At 37.8% G+C, this 18,249-nt stretch overlaps 2 protein-coding genes across 3 annotated transcripts; both read right to left on the bottom strand.

Moving 5' to 3' along the window:
- Positions 1-439: 439 nt before the first annotated feature.
- On the bottom strand, positions 440-2,856 carry mcrip1 (MAPK regulated corepressor interacting protein 1). Of its 2 annotated transcripts, XM_037255501.1 has the most exons (5): positions 2,734-2,856; positions 2,118-2,182; positions 1,897-2,015; positions 1,456-1,560; positions 440-1,379 (listed from the first exon to the last, which is right to left on the bottom strand). In XM_037255501.1, exons 2-5 carry the CDS (start codon positions 2,123-2,125, stop codon positions 1,315-1,317), a joined length of 297 nt encoding a protein of 98 aa, XP_037111396.1. In that variant the 5' UTR covers positions 2,126-2,182; positions 2,734-2,856; the 3' UTR covers positions 440-1,314. The 2 variants fall into 2 exon arrangements, with proteins under 2 accessions (XP_037111396.1, XP_037111397.1); XM_037255502.1 differs by lacking the exon at positions 2,734-2,856 and having other exon boundaries at positions 2,118-2,201.
- A 608-nt stretch (positions 2,857-3,464) lies between these two features.
- On the bottom strand, positions 3,465-5,351 carry LOC119125231 (protein phosphatase 1 regulatory subunit 27). Its single transcript, XM_037255499.1, has 3 exons — positions 4,673-5,351; positions 4,446-4,596; positions 3,465-4,146 (listed from the first exon to the last, which is right to left on the bottom strand). Exons 1-3 carry the CDS (start codon positions 5,076-5,078, stop codon positions 4,026-4,028), a joined length of 678 nt encoding a protein of 225 aa, XP_037111394.1. The 5' UTR covers positions 5,079-5,351; the 3' UTR covers positions 3,465-4,025.
- Between the last annotated feature and the right edge of the window lie 12,898 nt (positions 5,352-18,249).

Below are 18,249 nucleotides of genomic sequence, written 5' to 3'. Positions count from 1 at the left end.
CGACTACGTCATCACGCAACATACGTAACTACGTACTTACGTCACAGACCTGGAGCGCTGCTGTTTTCTCAAATATTTTCTTTTGTAATAACCCCCTGTTTTTAATACGTTTTGAAGATCTTTTTTGCTTCCAATCTGCGTATTGCGTCAAATTACAATTTTGCATTAAAAATATTTCATATTAATGAAAAATTCGGATGTTGGAAACATGCAGTAAAACAAACAAAAAACACAACAACACAAAATTCGCGAGGGTATTTAAAAGGGTAAAGACTTGGAGATAAAAAAAAAACCCCATTAGGAATAAGCAACAATTTTCAACAGGATAAATTTAAACTTTATTATCAGAGATTTCTCTCCCAAATCATTGGCTGCCTCAGGGACATAAAAACAATAAAACAGCTTTGGTGCCGTAAATAATTTGCAAAGCCAACAGGTGTAGTTTCATTCCTTTTCTGTTTATTGTCCCAGGGGCGATATTTGTATGGTATCTGGGCATTGCTATGGAATGCTGAGATGTTCTAAACAGTGTCCTCAGTTCATTTTGTTTGTATTTAGGTAACAGAAAATACAATGTGGAAAGATGTCATTCACAGATTTCTGAAAGGTTTCAATTGTGTTGCATTCTGACCTGGGATATTTAGTACACTGAAGAGTACATGTTGTCAATATCCGTGGTAGATGAATACAAGAAGGTTTAGTGTAAAAGTATTTTTATTCAACATTTTGTTGCAAGGCTTTTGGAAGAGGGGTTAGTCAATTGAGAATACTTTGGGAGCTTTCTTAATGAAGCCTGTTTCAGGGAAAACACAATTTCGGATTAAGATCATTGGCATGGCATTTGGCTTTTCAAATATGCTCAAGTGTGCATCCGATGCGTCGCATCTTTCATGCTACACCTTATCTAGCCGACTACCTTTTTACAAAAACAATAAAACAAAACAGAAAAGCCCTTTATCATCTTCCCCCAGAATCATGTACGTAGTAGTAAAGACTGCAGTCTTTTGTGTCCGATGGAACAGTTTGTACCTCAGCATCAGACGCCAACAACATCTGAGAAAGGGTTATCCGTCCTTTTTCATAGATTAGCGGAGTTGTGTGGCCTTCAATATGATTCGCGACAAATTTTTAACAAGTGGAACTCTTCGTCACTTCTAGGGTGTAAAGATGAGGGCTTGCTGTAGTTCAAAGTTCACGGAAAATTGTTTGGCATTCTGCCTCAGACTGGCAAATAGGGCTGACTTTGGATGTCAGGGGAAAAGTTCTCGATGATGACGCTTGGGGAGGATAAAAGTGCTCGGACCATCTCGAGGACTAGGACTTCTTTGAGTCCTGTGTGTTACGTTTCTTGAGGTCAGTCAAGTCCACTGGCGTGAAAGCTGATGACCACCAAAAGGAAAAATGTCAGTATGAATCTTTTATTGATGACTGACATTTGATTTGACATATGCTTACAGTGTAGGTTAGGATTTGGATTCTTCTCAACATATTCCTGTGGTCCACGGTCATTACGCTCTGCGTTCTGTGCTGATCTGATTTCTCTGAGCACAAACTGCCATGCTGTGAAACAATTAAAAACACAGCTTGATTAATTTAAACCCTTGGGGTAGAATCTGTTACACCCTTATGCTTATGTTGTTGCAAGCTTGCTTGGCTTGTTGTTCAACCAGTATGTATTTGCAAGATGTTGTAAAGATAAAGAAATAAGAAAGTTCACACTCAACCCCACCCTGCTTTCTTACAATAAAAAGGCTCTTGTAAGATAAAATAATAAAAAATAATATGGCTAGGAAATACAAAGAGGTAATAATAAAAGCAAATAACAGTTAGGATGGAAATAATATTTAATAAGTATGGAATAATAACAAGACTTGGTCTGTGTGACCTGATACTTACTATCATGAATAAAACGCACATTTTCCTCATGTGCTGGGGTGAAGAGCTCCCCGCAGTTGGTAGGTGATCTGGGGCTTGTAGTCCGCTTGTAACTATTCACCATTCTGGGAGCAGATGAGCTGTAGAAATTTGAAACAACCACATCAGAACAACAAATTGCACGTTAGTACTGATGTGCTAATCTGAAGTATTAATACGAGTTGGAATAATGCACAATTTACCTTGTCATCCTGTTTACAATACTGCTCTCCCCTCACTGCTCTGTGGCGAGTATCCTTGAGGAATTCTGCAGTTTCCAAGTCCCCAATCAGCAATGAAAATCAGTGAGAATATTAGTAAAACGTCAAAACACAATGGTAACAACAAAACAAAACCGTACCATCTGTGCCATTTAACAGAAACGATCATGTTTAAAATCATATAAAAACTGTTGATGCTGAGTTGGTGGTATAAACTCTGTGGCAAAGACACGACATACGTCAGCAAAATTGAGTAAACAAAGGAGCTTTGTTTACATTTGGACTTTCCTCGATTCAGTTTTATTATCAGCCAACGTAACCAAAACTACAGTAGAACGTAGTTCACACTGGACTGGCTGTTAAATATTCGTAGCAATTATTTAAGTATGTCGCCCTTAAGTTACTCGGGGACAACAACCGCTGCAGAATTGCTGACACAATAAATTCAGCTAACATTAGCCCGCATTGCTAGCTGTTAATTGTCTTGACGTAACGTTAGCTTCGAAAGCCAAATTGTTTATCAATATGAGCACTATATTTAATTATTACAAGATTGCATGTATGTTTGTATGAAACAAAGAAAATCTCAAATACAAACCTTTAAAAATATTTCTTTAGGTTTCTTTATGCTGTATACGACGCTAGATTTAGCTAAAACGTTGCCAATGCCAACCAATCATTTCCGGTAAAAAACACGGAAGTGCTCTTCTTCGGCCTCTCTTTGGGGTACGCGCTGCGTAATGCCACTTACTGTATCGGCGCGGGATTGCAATATATAGGAAAAATATTTTAGCGATTAATCACGGACCCTCATGTAAAATAGGCCACTTAAAACACAATTTTACAGCAGAACAGAAAAATTGGCATATTCTTCATTTATCTCCATATTTTGTTCTATTATTTTTTGTATTACACAGTCTGCCGTCATAATTTGTATCCTGTACTGTTTTTTAATTTTGAGTTGATTTACTTTATTCTTAAATATGTTCACCAAACACAAATATACTGTATCATCCTCCAATATGCCGATGCAAAATAGATAGGTCCACACATAATGTCCTGTAATCTCTTGCAATAATACTCAAAGGGTATTACCAGTAACACTAGTAGTATGTTGGCTCCCTCTAGCGGTGAGTGAAATAATCACTGCCACATTTAGGCATACCATACACATACGGTATATATATTCATATATATACATACATATATACACCCCCACACACAAAATATTTGAAACAAACACAAATTCTGACATTTATATGTTTATTAAAAAAAAAAATTGTTCATGAAAACGTACAAAAATAATTATTGAGGAGAAAATGATAAGACTTTCCTTGCTGACATTATTTTATTCAGCATAGTCTTTATGACGAAAATATACTTATATATATAATGGGGAAATTGTACAGCAGTAGATGAAGAGCATCAAGATTTTCCTGACTGAAGTAATAATTTATCATTTTGATGCTCCTCTTTCTGCCCAGCAGCTAGAATTTACACAAATAAACCTTGACTGAATGGAAGACAAACATCTCAAATCCCCCATTTTAAATTAATTTCAAGAATACTGGAAGTAATTCACAAAAAGTGCTTACACCATGACATAACTCATAATATTTCCATTCAGCGATACATTTTGGACATTGCGTTATACTGGTAAGGTTAAACGGAAAAGGGAGTTACTGTCAGCCACCTACTAACAGCAGAGCAGAAACACAGAAATAGAAATAAAAAAGTGACTCATTAGAGAACAGCTGCAGCTCCCAAATGATATATTTAAAAAAACATGACAAATTCCCATTGTCGTCAGTAGCAAGTTCTGTGTAAAACCCCTTTGGAAAAAAAGAAACTATTTTCCAAGCTTCACTCCTATGACTAAGAAGTGCCTAATTACACGCAGCCAGCCTCGAAAAGTTTAGACAACGCTGTGCAGTCGGGGTCAATGAGGTCGGCCGGTTTCTCTCCGTTCTCATTTTCTGCCTCTTTGTTGGCTCCCAGCGCAAGGAGATAGCTGTGTGGAGCATGGGGTTTATTTTAGACACTGTAGGAAACAATTCCGTATCACTTTTATTTATTTTTTTACTTTTGATTTCATATGTGATGTTAATTATTTCGTTCTTTTTATTTGTACACATACAAAATATCTGTATCGTATAATATATATATATTTTTTTATTTGAGGCAAAATTCAATATTAAAATAAGAATCTGTCCATCTATCCATTACCTTTTTTTCATTATTTTTTTATTTTCATTATTCATCACTTTTCAATTGCTAATTCACTGGATAAAAAAGAAAAACATGTTTTACCTGGCAATCTCGGGATAGCCGTCACTGCAGGCCATGTGAAGAGGTGTCCAGCCTTCCTCATCCCTCTGATTGACATCAGCACCAAACTTAACCAGCAGCGTCACCACTTCCAGATTCCCCGTCAGCACCGCTTCATGTATCGCTGCCATACCTGCACCACACACACTCCATGAAACCATCTCAGCATTACATCACCCTCACCAACCAATGACTGTTTTCATGCTCACCTGATGGGAAGAGCGTATCCACACGAACCTTCCTCGATCTGATGAAGCGACCAATTTGCGCCAATTCTCCCCGTCTAACAACATCCTGGAAGATGATGTCATTCGGAAAGTGCACAGTCCTCTTAGCAGGTATGATAGGTCTCGCAGGAGCAGGATTTTCTCGCCTTTGGGTACTCTGCGTTGAGCTGTAGCGGGTGGGGATGTATGTTGATGTAGAATTGTAGGAGGGTGTGTAGTATGACGGGGTGTAATGTGTACTACTATACTGGGTCGGGGTGTATTTTGATGTCGATGTGTACGATGGTGTGTAGTGACTGGATGCATAATGTGAAGGTGTGTGGTAAGTTGGGATGTACTGAGAATGCCGTGTGTACGTTGACACTGGCACGTGGTAGTTGTACTTCATTCCTGTAGTCTTCTTTTATGCTGTCAGCACAGCAGAGAGAATATAAGAGCTCAAACAACAACAACAAAATCAGAAAAAATATCCTTTTTGTTCCTTCGTCCTTGTTCGTCTTGGATCCTTTTAGCTTCCACCTGGGTCCAACAAGTTATTTTATCATCATTGTCTTTAGTCCGTATTCCCCGGTTAGCTCGTGTGATCTTCTTTTTTCTCGTTGTAATTCTGTGCTCGTTCCACTGGAAGTTTTGAAGGCAGAAAGATGGCGCGAGCCGTGCAAGGTCAGCTATATAGCTTCTGTTGAGCTATTTCTGGGTCTAATATCCAATGACTTCAACGTGAAAACGAGAAGCCCTTGTCCAACTCCACCCAATGTGAAGTCACTTGACCAATGAAATTGCACACACGTCTCGCTCATAAAAATGTTTACTGCCGTGATGCTCCTTGGAAGTCTTGCAAAAGACGTATCACCGCCTTAAAAACAAACGGATCAAAATGGGGTTGATCTTTTTATATTTTCTCAGGTTCTCCCAAAATATTACATATTCATTTCCTTACATAATTCAATATTACAAAAATGATTGGGCTAACAGTTGGTCAACAAATACATACTGAACGTGTGAATCGTGTTGTAACATGGAGATGGTGGCACCAGCTGTCCTGAGACTGATCAGCTGGTCATAACTGGTTTAAAGGAAGAAGAACCATTTGGAACTCTACTTCAAAATGGTGTTGACAACCACTGTAACTTATCTGCTCTCTTCACAGCAGGAAATGATCTCGCATCGCCACCAAAAATCTCAGAAGGCAATGTTTAGATGCTTGGGCTATTAAAACTACTTCCATAAATGTTTTGTGGCGAGGTGGTAAATGTGGAGACTAATTCCGTGCAGACTGAACAGAAGCTTCAACAATTGGAATTTCCACAGCTTCAGAAGGAGGCCTTCTCAGATTTCAGCACCTCTTATATGGTTCTGCAGGAGTCCAAGGGTGTCCCTGATTCTCACCGACTTCCCAAAACACTACCTTGAATGCAAGAAGAAACCTGGAAAATGTTTGTTTGCTACATCCCGGTGTTAAGCCTCCTCCTGGTCGTGTGCCAAATGGAGGTCTCACACGTTCCATCGGCTTTCTATACATAGGTTCAGGGTGCCCTACCTCCCACCTGCTGTTTGGGGGTGCAAATTACCAAGAAGTCACAGTTGACATTCGGATGCACCTACTAACACCGCCAAACACGCCGCCCTCCGTCTCCAATCATTTTGATGTTTACCTTTGTGGTCGTTGGCTCTGTTTTGTGAATTTTAATCTTTCTTTTGCGGCTTGACACATTAAAAGAGACACATTAGTGTCAAGGCCATGGATTTAAGTAGCACTGGCCACTTCTCAGTATTCCATGCCAGGGATACCTGCTCCACTTCAGGAGATTATGATTCAGTTACCAGTTGTATTATTTTTAGTCTCATGGAAATATGACATTAGTATTTTTGCAAATCCTAATTCAATTATTATCAGTTATGCAGAATGAGGAAGTGTTGCGTAATTGCTAGTGCCCCGCTACTAACTTAACTACATATATGAGAATTGCTATTTTCAAGATTAAATTATATTTCAGTCATGCAGCTACTATAGTAATATTTTAGACCGGAACGTAAAATACATGTAGCCACAAAAAAACAACAACAATGTCACACTCACCTCGCTTACCAAAATGAGTATATGTAGTGATGCTTTTCACTAGTGACTCTCATGACCCAAGGTGAATAGTTTGGTGACCTCATTCCCTAAAAATAAAGAACTGTGTCGCAAGCATGCTCGTTCATAGCATGTTACCAATACAAGTAGTGATCAAATTCAAAACAGTCTTCGGGTGTAACACAAGTCCTCCTTTTTTTATGGAGGCTCTAAAAATGATGCTAAGTATAAAGAGAATGAAGACCATGTGTAAGGCACAGTCCGCTCCAAAAGTATTGGAACGGCAAAGTCAATTCCTTTGTATCGTACTGCCTATTTTAACGTAAAGATGTTTTCAGATGACAATAAGCCTGGAGCGTCCTTTTTTTGATTTAACATCATCTGTGCATAACATTTAAAAAATAAAAAATTAACCACCATTTCCAGCATCATCTATGGTGGCCTGTAAGCACCAGTAAGAGAGAGAGAGAGAAATAAATCTCTTAATGCCAGGTTGGCAAAGAGAGTGGAGGCTTTGAACTCTCATGTGCTTACCTGCTCATAAACACGAAAATACTTGCCAAAGTTTTGAAATTAAAGCGTCTAATAAAACAATTTCTACATATATCCCATAAGAGGAGTCATTGCAAGGTGTCTCTCGATGGAGGTAATCAATCAAATGTTATCCAACTTTGAATCAAGCTTCCCTGCAAATAAGTAAAGGCAGGAACGGATACAGCAGCTGTCCAGAACGGGAGGACTGAGAATTAGCACGCAGTTGAACGGGAGTATCGCAGCTCTGGCTCACTGCTTGTGTGAGGATGAGGTTACACAGGCCCAAAACTGCATCCGTGGAAAAAGATGCCAAAGGAGGGCGAAAGGTTATGCCTCATGACGCCTGATTACACAATAGCGTGTGTGTTTCACGGCGCAAATGTCAATTATAACCCGGCTCAACAGTCACCTTAAACAGTCGGGCAACAAAGTGTAGACAAGGTTATTGAATTAGAGCTTATGCAATGAAATATGCTTGACCTTAATCAGGTGTGGTCACAAAATGTAACTTTTTTTAAAAAAAATAAAATCAATAGTTATGTACTGATGCACCTTTCAAAGCTCCAAACTGGATTACAAGCTATAGCTAGTAATAACTTAAATAAAAATAAAAATAAATAATTAAAATGAATGAATAAATAAAATAACAATAATAAATAATAAATAACTTTTTCATTGTGTTAATGGCTAAGTCCAAATGATGACCCCATTACTGTGCAGTAGCTTAAGACAACAGATTTGTCCCCATAAGGCCAAGTCAAAAGAAGACATTCCCCGAGTGCATTTCACAGGGGTCAATACGCTAATATTATCCCATCAGCCAGAGGCAATTTAGGAGTGGTGCGCCAGAAAGAGGTGACGTCTGGGTTGGGTTTCACGGTGAAGACATGAACAGCATATGGGCTGAAATAAAGAGGGGTCAGAAGACTGTTGTATCCTTCATACTATGGTGTGTGCAGAGTCAAGTCGCTTGCCTTATTTAGTACCATTGGTCTTAATAGCCTCTGAGGCCACATGAACTCTTACCATCATCGAGCATCTTTTCTCGTGACACACCGACGCCCCCGTCTCCATTTTTTTTTCTTTTTGCTATGAGGTCTTGTGATTTCCCAAAATAAAATGACCGATGGCACCAAACTCAGTGTCTACTTCCCTATGAGAACATCATGGTTAAGATTAATACTCTTACTATTTAATTCAGATTCATAATTTCAAATTATTATTTTATTTTTTTATTATTCTTATTTATGGGTTCCTTCATGGTCACACCACATTATTCCGCAAAGATTTGTGGAACTTTTTGATTGATTGCAAGTCCATACTACTGCTACTACTACTACTACTACTACGACTACTACTAATAATAGATTTTTTAAACAACACATTATCATGAAACAATTTAAAAAGATGAGTTTGTCTTCGAATTTCATTGAGGATCCACCGCCATCAAATTAATATATCGACTAATAGTTTGAAATTGCTACAAGGGACATACTACATTTGTTAAATTATAAATAAATGATAAGATAAAAAAAAATCCTCATTAAATTCTAATGTAAAAACCAGGCAACTTTTCATTAGAATTTAATCATGAGGCAATTCACATTAGTGTTTAATGAGATTGCCTCGATTTCATCATGATCCTGCAAGATGCATAGATTTCCACTGAGGGGTGCTACAGATTAACAAAAAATGAGGGTGGGGGGGGGGGGACAGGGTTAGGACGCTTGGAGGCACATTCTATCAGAATAGAATAGAGGTACATGATAAAATAGATATGAAGGAAAACTGGAAACTGTATTGCAATTGTTGCATATGTGGTTTGATCCTTTTTTTTTTTGCTCTCTCCATGCACGGCCATACTTGTGCTCTACGTCCAGCTCCTTCCTCCACAGAACAGCTGTAACAGGTCAACTTTAGTTAAAAACATATTTCTCATCTATTTTTTAAGAACTGTGTAACACGGCACAGAGTGATGGATGGTGACCGTGGCAGTAACATTGACACTGTCAAATTTGGATGGTCCAATGGGGCACTGTGATTGATGTTTCTTGTTCAGAGCTCTTTGCTGTCAGCACTCTTGTCCACCCAAACAGGAATCATAGTCAGCTGCACACAGACATGCATTGTGCATTACATGTGACATAAAAAAAAAAGTGATCAAATGGTCACCTAATCACTACTTTTATAATTAACTCAGGATGCAGGGAACAAGTTGCAGATATTCTATTTATTGCACTTAGTTGAAAATGCTTTAAGGACATTTTTATCACTCGCCTTATAATTCTTTGCCACGCCATACATATAAATATTGAATATGTCAAGAGGCTGACCAATCTCTGCAGGCACTCTCTCTGTAGGTTAGAATCATCACGGCATTGCCGTAAGGCCACAAACTGAAAGGGGACGTGCTCATTGTTCCGTAATGCAGAACATGAAAGTGAGTATTGCCGGATGTGTGTGTGAGAGCACAAACCTTCACTTGTCCCCTGCTGGTGTTGACGTGGACTGTCACGGCGTTCTCTCATCAGGGGGGTGTTTATTAAAATATCGGAGGAAAATCTGGATTCAAGGAAACATTTTTTGGTGTTAGGGTTAGGGTTAGGGTTTTTAACAAATAAAATGGCAGCGTTGAGGTACGGAGTGACCCAATTGACGTGATTTTTGAGCAGTTGATTGGATTTTTGCTTTGACTTGCAGATACAAGGCGGCAAAACGTCTTCAAGCTCTGTATTGACACTCTCAACTAAAGGTTACTGTCAAACTAAACATAAATAATTCTCTTGAATGAAAGATATAGAAAGCCACTCCACATACACCATCCATCCTTTCCCTTCAGGCAGGAGGCGATGGAGCATCTGGAGCAGGATCAGCAGGCGGAGGAACAATTTTTTTCCTAAGATGTTATACAATACAGCACTACTGTATTGTATTAAAAAAATATTTCTTATATTCCTAAATGACAATAAAAAATAAATATAAATATAATAAAAATATATAAATATTTTATTAAAGGAAACTTAGAGTTTGTATTGTATAAAAAATATTTCTTATTTTCCTAAATGACAATAAAATAAATAAACAAATATATATAATGAAAAAAATATATAAATATCTTATTCAAGGAAACTTTGACTCCAAGGTTAATTTGAATAGGAGCCACTGGAAGGAAAAAATGTGATTTAGAAGAGGAAGAGAACACATGAACTGCAGGATTTGACTGTCACCCCGGGCAGACAGATTACAACGCTAAGTGGATGTGAGCGGCAACATTGAAATAAGGCGCAAGACACAGGAGGAGACAGACAAAAGTAAAATGAGAGACATTTTCTTTTTGCCCTCACCCTTTTTCTCCCTGTACAATAACTCAGAATAAAAAGTTGGCTCGGTTCGCTGCCAACAATTACTTTTGAATCGCCTTTTCCTCATTAAATGTCATTTATTCATTATCCCAGCTGTCTTTGGGTAAGAGACAAAATGGTCGCCAGTCAAATTGCAGGGCACAAAAGACAAACCATTCCCACCCACATTTACACCTGCAGACAATTTGGAGTTCAATGATCATTCAATTTATTTTAAAGCCATTTTTTGCTCTGCAATAAAGAAAACAATAACTACAGCCCAGCAACCAAACAAGCAAACGCACACACTGGGATGAAAAGATAATGTCACTGCTGCTTTTTGTCGTTTCCAAAGCACAGTCCAACTATTTTATAAACAACTGTGACTTTTGAGAGACATTTGAATGGAATATAACAAAACTGTTACTATAGCAACAGTAAAACAACAAACTGAAGAGAAGGCACATTCTTTTGGATTCACTCCTTACACAAGCCGACCCATAATGAAATATAAAAACCAATTTATGCGAGTATTTTATAAAACAAAGCCGCCAATTACGCTTGACAATAAGGTGTGTAGATTTTTCATACTAATTATTATTAGAGAAATAATACATCAGCGTTGTGGTTTAGTCTTAAGCAAAGAGAAGATGAGCTGCAATGTTCCTTTTGAAAGGGAGTCGTGTTGTTCCGTGTTGCCATGGTGAAAATGTCCTTTCGTGTCGAAGCACTGCATACTGTATGTGTGCCATCTGAGTTTGAATTTAAATTTATAACATATATTATTTACATTCAAGTTATAAACAGTGTCAAAAAAATAGACTCTAAATTCAAAATCAAACTTAGGGCACAATGATATTGAAGTAGTTATCAAATATGGCCGTTCACATTTTTTAATTTTTAAAAAAAATATTTTTTTAAATATATTCAAAAAATATAAATATTATAAATATATTATATAAATATCTTATGATATAAATATAATATTTAAAAAATATATTTTTCCACAGAGGCATATTAATACAAAGCAATAAGTGTCAAGAGTGCATCAAAGTCCAAAATGCTACATTTTAATTTTTTTTCCAGTACATCACAAAGGTAATTAATTTTGTTCCTGTTTCCAAAGTGACTGCCATCTTGACAGATCATAATTTACAACTGCATCTGTTACACAACACAATTTGAGAAGGACACAGCATCACCTTGCTCTTATTTTCATGGCTGCCATCTGACCTGACAGCTGCAAATAAATACACACCGACGTGCACGTTACAAAAGCACACCTGCAACAAAAACACAAAGGCAATATCGAACAAGGCTTTGATGACCGGATGTCTGTCAACTGTTTAAAAACTGAGGAAAAAAACTCATATTTTACATTACAATAAAGGTGGATGGTCTGTCCCTCCGAGTCAGGAGACTGCAGACGGGGGACAAATAAAGACTTGGGGAACCGCACTCAGCAGAATGAAACACGCATGATGATAATCTTAGTCACGCAGGTGATGTATAGCAGCAAATGGTGATTAGAGTCTTGAACCAAATCATAATCCCACAGGTTTCAATTATAGAATTTAATTATGGCAAAAGCTAAGCACACATTATTCATATCAGCTTTGTGGTACTTGTATATAAAATGACTCAGGGGAAAATCTTGGAGCATATGCAAAGTGCTGCAAGGCTGGAAGCAAAGGCCTGTTGTTGCTGAATACTTCAGTGTCATGCTTTTTCAGATTGTTTTTACCCGAGGGACTGATGATTCTGTTGGCAACTTGCATTTTGTTGCACTATAGAGGGCAATCTGTGATGTAAGGATTTTTTTTTTTTGTCAACACAAAATAGTGCCATGGAGAAGTTTTTGGTGGCATTTACATGAGACCGTTTAAAAAAAATAAATAAAAATAAAACAAGGGTACACGTTTTTGTGGCAGTACTCGGGCAATACTCGGGAGACTAGAACGTTCCAAAACCCATAAATCATATAAGACACAATTTCTGGAGCAATGTATGTGCTGTACACGGCCTCCATTTTTTAAAACAAGCACACAGAAATGTGGCTTCTGCTCTGAATTATTCATAGTCAAGTGCTCTTTTTCTAAAGAACAGGGATCAACCCCTTGGAGAAAGTTCTCCGGGTTGCCGGGTTCTTGCAAAATCCAAGTTCACTTAAGCCTGATGATCAATCTACGGTCAAATGTATATGGATGTATGAGCAAAAATGAAAATATGTGCTATATAAAAACTATATGTGCTAACTGTGCTATGTACCATGAAGGCTAGCCATTTTTTTCTGATTAAAAAAATAAAGACCAATTAATCAGATTTAAAAGAGTGGAAATTTCCAGATGAAGTTAAGTTGTATCTTAAAGGCAGTGACGCGTATTATATTTCAGTTGTGCTCCGTGAAAAGCAGCCAGAAGGATCAAATGCAAGAGACAGGCAAGATATGGAACAGTGGCATCTGAGGAACTGATCTGAATTCTAAAATGATGTTAGGGCTCGGAGCATTTCAAAAACTGCGCAGGTGGGACCCAAGTGACAGAACATGAGGCAGCCAGCGTCTGACTGTCTGAGATAGACCAAACCTACGCCTTCTTATGTTGTGTAACGGAAAGAAGATCTCGATGGGAAGACATTTTTATAATTACAACTATCATCATGTTTGCACAATTTTTTATTTTTTTTTACTTCTATTATCCACAACAATTGTGTGAAATTAATTGGATTTTCTCAAATGACTGGAATGATGAAACTCGAGAGTTTCTGTTTCTCTCTTATTACCTTTAGAAGCGACATCACAGTCAAATGTGAGGCGTAACACGAGAACTCTTGAATGGAATGTTAGCGTCTGATAGATGGGGAGCGAATTCTAACGATGAGGAAAAAAATGGAAGTGAGTGGGTGGACCTGGACCTTGAACCTAGAGGAAGTTTCCAACGTACCAATCAAAATTCTCTCAATGGATTCCTGAGGCAAATACAGGATCCGACTTACAAGGTTGTGAAAACAACCAGCATTTATTATCAGTAATTTCTTTTACAGATAATTTTAATTCCTTTCCCCAATCAACTGCCCAAAATAATTAACTCATTCAGTGCCATTGACGCTTATAGACGTCAAAGATGATTCATTTTATCAATGTGAGCACACTATTTCCAAGACTGCTTTGTTGGTTTAATTTAGTGCTCTGTTTCTCATGCTCTCCGCATCTTGGACCAGAATCAATATTACAGCAAGCAGTGATTAGTGCTCAATTAAGACTCGTCTTTTTTTCCACAGTTGCTTTAATTTGGACAGAAATCATGTAGCTGATTAAAGAGATTGATTCAAATTTCTTTTTTTGAGCCTTGGATGCAAGGATGTTTTTTTTTTCTTCTTGGCTGACTCACTGCAGCCACATTCAATGTTCAGATTAATTACCTGCCATGTTGCAATATTTTTTTACACTCCAGAACTAATAATGTACTGTATTAGTTTTGGTAGACCACAAATGGCAGCCATGTTGTCAACCTTGATGTATAATTATGAAGTTTATTATGCGATGTGACGAATATGAACTTCCATCCAGCTGATGAATATAAAATAATGGAAGTGATTTTCTGGCGGCGTTTTATTATAATTTTTTTTAAGTAATTAACTTGAGCAAGTCAAAAACTCCTTTCAATCGTGAACATTCCTCAGGTTCCAATGAAATATTTTGTCCTCTTTTGCTCACACTACAAATATATTTTTAAACATTGCAAGCAGGAATGTTTTGCCCGTTAACATGACAACATGTCACGGCATCAAAGGAAAACAACGATTCAGTTCCCTTTGCTATATGTGACCTCAGGGTGTTGACACAATAATGATCTCAATCTGTCTCTGGCATCTGTCAACAAGTTACTTTTTTTTTTTAGCTTACTGAAAAATGTGACACTTGCAAGACAGATGATGTTTTTTTTTTTTTTTTCCTACTCTCCATAAATTCTCCTAAAATGTCTGTCAGGTGTCTTCTTCTTTTGTTTACATTTTATTCATCTTATCATACACTTAGATGGCCTGTTGAACTATTTCTTTAATTGCCACCTATATATTTATTAAAGGTTTCATGATAGAAGCCAATTTTAATTGATTTTATATCTTTGGGATTTTTTTCATTCAAAATCTTGCACTATACATCTATTGTACGATCCATCCATATCTTTTGCATCTTTCTTCTCACATGCTGGTGAAGGTCAAGAATACCAGCAATGATCAGATTGCATTTTGTCTGCAGGAGAGCCTTCAAATTGTGATTATTCATGAATTCAAAGCAGTGAGGATTGAGCTTCAGGGTTTTTGTTATATTCACGCCGAGGGTTCCCCGAAGAGCATCAGGCTACTCTTGGATAGAACATGACCATAAATGGTTTTCTTGGTAACCACAAAATGGATGGATGGCACTTAATGAAAAGTAATGGGCAGTTTAAAAAAAAAAGAACATGTCTATCATTTGTCTTGGGAGTGTCAAATTAGTAGTATGAGAAGCAGGATTGATGACAGGTTACACGTATGACAAACTTTTTGCCCGACCTTCATTAAGGCCATTGTGATATATGCAGTTCATATTTAATGACAACCTACATGGGCACTAATGATCTACGTTCATGGCAGCCCCTTCAGCACTTCTCTCGGAAGGCTTGACATTTACTAGCGCTACGACAAAGCAAGTGTGTTCCTTCTGTTGTCTTCTGCAGGTTGAGCGGCTTTACGCCACTAAGGTGATTGTCCACAATTTGGTGGAGTGCATCTGAGCTGCTTCTTTGTTATATTCTAATTACTGTACTGTATTTATAGCTTCTAAATATATTTTTCCTTTTCTTTGGGGGGGTAAAAGCACTATTTTTTTTTTTATTTCCACATGCCAAATTTCCATTAAAAAATGCCAATTTGCTATAATTATGTATATAATATTTTAAATAAAAAATCTCTAGATACTTTTAAAGTCATATTTTAAAATGGAAAAATGTTCAGTGCATCCTGACAATCACTCGGAGAGCTATTAAATGTTTTCTAAATAGAAGGTTTGGCATTCCATTTTTTTGCTGTTGTTGGAGCACAATATAAAGCAGCGCACCTTGGTAAACTCTATGCAAGGGCTGAAGGTTGCAACATAATGCCTATATCTAAAAATGTTTGCATTATCTGCGTGCTGTCGGAATGAACCCACTGAGCTGTTATACAAGCATGTATTTATATTCTCCACACTTTGCAAAACATTCTGCTTGACTTCGATTTTACCGATTAACACGGACAAAAAGCGCATGGCCAAGAGGCTCAACAAAATAAAGTTTTAGGCTGAAGACTTGCAATAATATTTTAGCTGTCACAAAAACACCTTTAAGGTTTATTGTGGTTAGTGAAATTTAATGCTTCAATTTAAATATTGATTGCAATATATAGTCTAAAATGAACTGGCAATAGTAGTTGACGCCACAGTAGATTTAAGGGATTAAACACTTTGAATAGGTTCTATTCATCCTTTCCAGACAAATTGATCCCAATTCATACTGTGAGCTGCTCTAGTGACGTCTGACACGCACGGACGGCTACGCTGTTTCTAAAATAATGCACATGAAACAGAGCGCCACGGCGTGGGGCGGAACGGATGACGCAGTCGTGTCCTCTGTTCCATCCAGATGTTGCGTCAGAAAGTCACAGCTGCGTGACACACGTGCTCCCCCTCTGCCTGCTCTGATTTGTTCCTTTTCAATCCCAAGATCTTTTTTCCTCAATGGATTATAGATGGTCATCTTGCTACACACGTGCAACTCTTGGGTCACACTGTTGAAGCAAATCAGAGATTCGACTTTTTGTTTTGGTCAACATAAATATACCGTATTTTCCGCACTATAAGGCGCACCGGATTATAAGGCGCACCTTCAATGAATGGCCCATTTTAAAACTTTGTCCATATATAAGGCGCACTGGATTATAAAGCGCACCTTCAATGAATGGCCCATTTTAAAACTTTGTCCATATATAAGATATATACATTTGGCCCGCGGGCTGGACTTTGGACACGCCTGCTGTAGTGGCTCAATATCAGTCCATATATAAGGCGCACCTGATTAAAAGGCGGCTTTTGAGAAAATTTGAGGTTTTTAGGTGCACCTTATAGTGCGGAAAATACGGTAACCAAACATGACAACTGTCCTTAAAAAAGTAGAGAGTCACTTTTGAAATTGGTTCTATGGTCATTGAGCAAAGGATAAATAAAGTTTACTTTTCAACATCTACAATATATTGAGCTCTGTAGACAGAGATGACATGATGACCCAGTGCGACACACACACACATCACCGAGCACACATTCCTCTTTCCCCTTGATGGGATTATCATCCTGAACGCTATTTGATGAGAAGTGGACCTGCTGCAGCAGTAATCCATGCTCTGGTGTCACCTGACCTGTCAGCATCCCCTCTACGCCATGTGACAGGCGTCATGTGTGATTTATGACGGGGTTACGAGAGAGCCCAGATAAAGGTTACAGCTCAAAATTACTCTGCGTGACTTCAATTGACACGGGAGGACAGCACCAAATTCTGACATTGACTTCAATGTTGGGGGAATGAAGGTTTTTCTGATATTGTTTTGATATTTTATGATATTATTCATATTTTCTTCGATGTGTTAAATGTGACATTATATAATGAGAATTTTCCTAATGATGACAATGACGTGCGGCCATGTTGACCTGACATACTTAGCGAATATTTACCATCTAATGGCACTTAAAAATCCAGACAGCTGCTGCGTTCTAATTTCTGATGATCCTGTAATCCCGCAAGTCGTAACCTGCCAATGGGAACATGATGCAGCACCATTTCCCTCCTAAAAAAAAAAAAAACGTTTTCAGGCCATACGCAGTAGTGAGTGTAAAAAATTATAAAAGCATCATTGCTAAAGCACTGCTCTAAATTACGCCAGAAATAGCCCAAGATCAGAGAGACAAAATATTTAATCAGTCTGCACTCTATCTGGGTCAGACTATCTGAATTTCCAGCAATGAATAAACAAATAATACATTTAAAATACTGAGAATTTGAAAAGCCTAGATTTTTTTTTTTTGCCCAATAAGAAGCAATGTCTTTACTAGTATAATTTTGCTTCAGATTCATACACAAGTCAAAGTGGTCAAATTTTTTTTTTAATTCATGGCACGTTTGCTGAACGCACACAATCCCATCCTTCCTCCCGTGATAATATTCCCAGTGAAGAGTGTTGTGATTTTTTTTTTTTCCACGCACAACCAAGCAGTTTACGACTCTCTACTGCTTCCTTCCACTACCGTCCATGTTTCTCCCGCCTTGTATGTGGGAAGAGACGCCATAAAACAGCAATGACTCAGGGTACCGCCAAGGGTTTAGACAAGCCATAAAAGTCAGGGACCAGCTGATGATTATGTGCTCAGCAGGACATCATCGAGGCTGTTTTATGGCCTAACATCACCCCACAAACTTATACAAAAAATGCTTCGTGTTGCATAATTTAAGTTGGCTGCATATTGTTAATATCAAAATGGCCCACTTTTGACCAACACAAATTGTAATGACCCCATTTAGTTGTTAATTCAAATAAAAAAC

The sequence above is a fragment of the Syngnathus acus genome, chromosome 8 (assembly GCF_901709675.1).
Source record: "Syngnathus acus chromosome 8, fSynAcu1.2, whole genome shotgun sequence".
In the NCBI taxonomy this organism is placed as follows: domain Eukaryota; kingdom Metazoa; phylum Chordata; class Actinopteri; order Syngnathiformes; family Syngnathidae; genus Syngnathus; species Syngnathus acus.
This window is presented reverse-complemented; position numbering and strand designations above follow the sequence as displayed.

What these genes read in the sequence shown, in the direction of transcription:
- mcrip1 (XM_037255501.1), bottom strand. An exon ending in TGTGCGTTTTATTCATGATA is followed by an intron (nt 1,561 to 1,896) that starts GTAAGTATCAGG and finishes ATTGTTTCACAG; the next exon opens with CATGGCAGTTTGTGCTCAGA. An exon ending in TCCAAATCCTAACCTACACT is followed by an intron (nt 1,380 to 1,455) that starts GTAAGCATATGT and finishes GGTGGTCATCAG; the next exon opens with CTTTCACGCCAGTGGACTTG.
- LOC119125231 (XM_037255499.1), bottom strand. Translation starts at nt 5,078, where the DNA reads ATGAAGTACAACTACCACGTGCCAGTGTCAACGTACACACGGCATTCT. An exon ending in GGATACGCTCTTCCCATCAG is followed by an intron (nt 4,597 to 4,672) that starts GTGAGCATGAAA and finishes TGTGTGGTGCAG; the next exon opens with GTATGGCAGCGATACATGAA. An exon ending in GGCTATCCCGAGATTGCCAG is followed by an intron (nt 4,147 to 4,445) that starts GTAAAACATGTT and finishes TGCTCCACACAG; the next exon opens with CTATCTCCTTGCGCTGGGAG.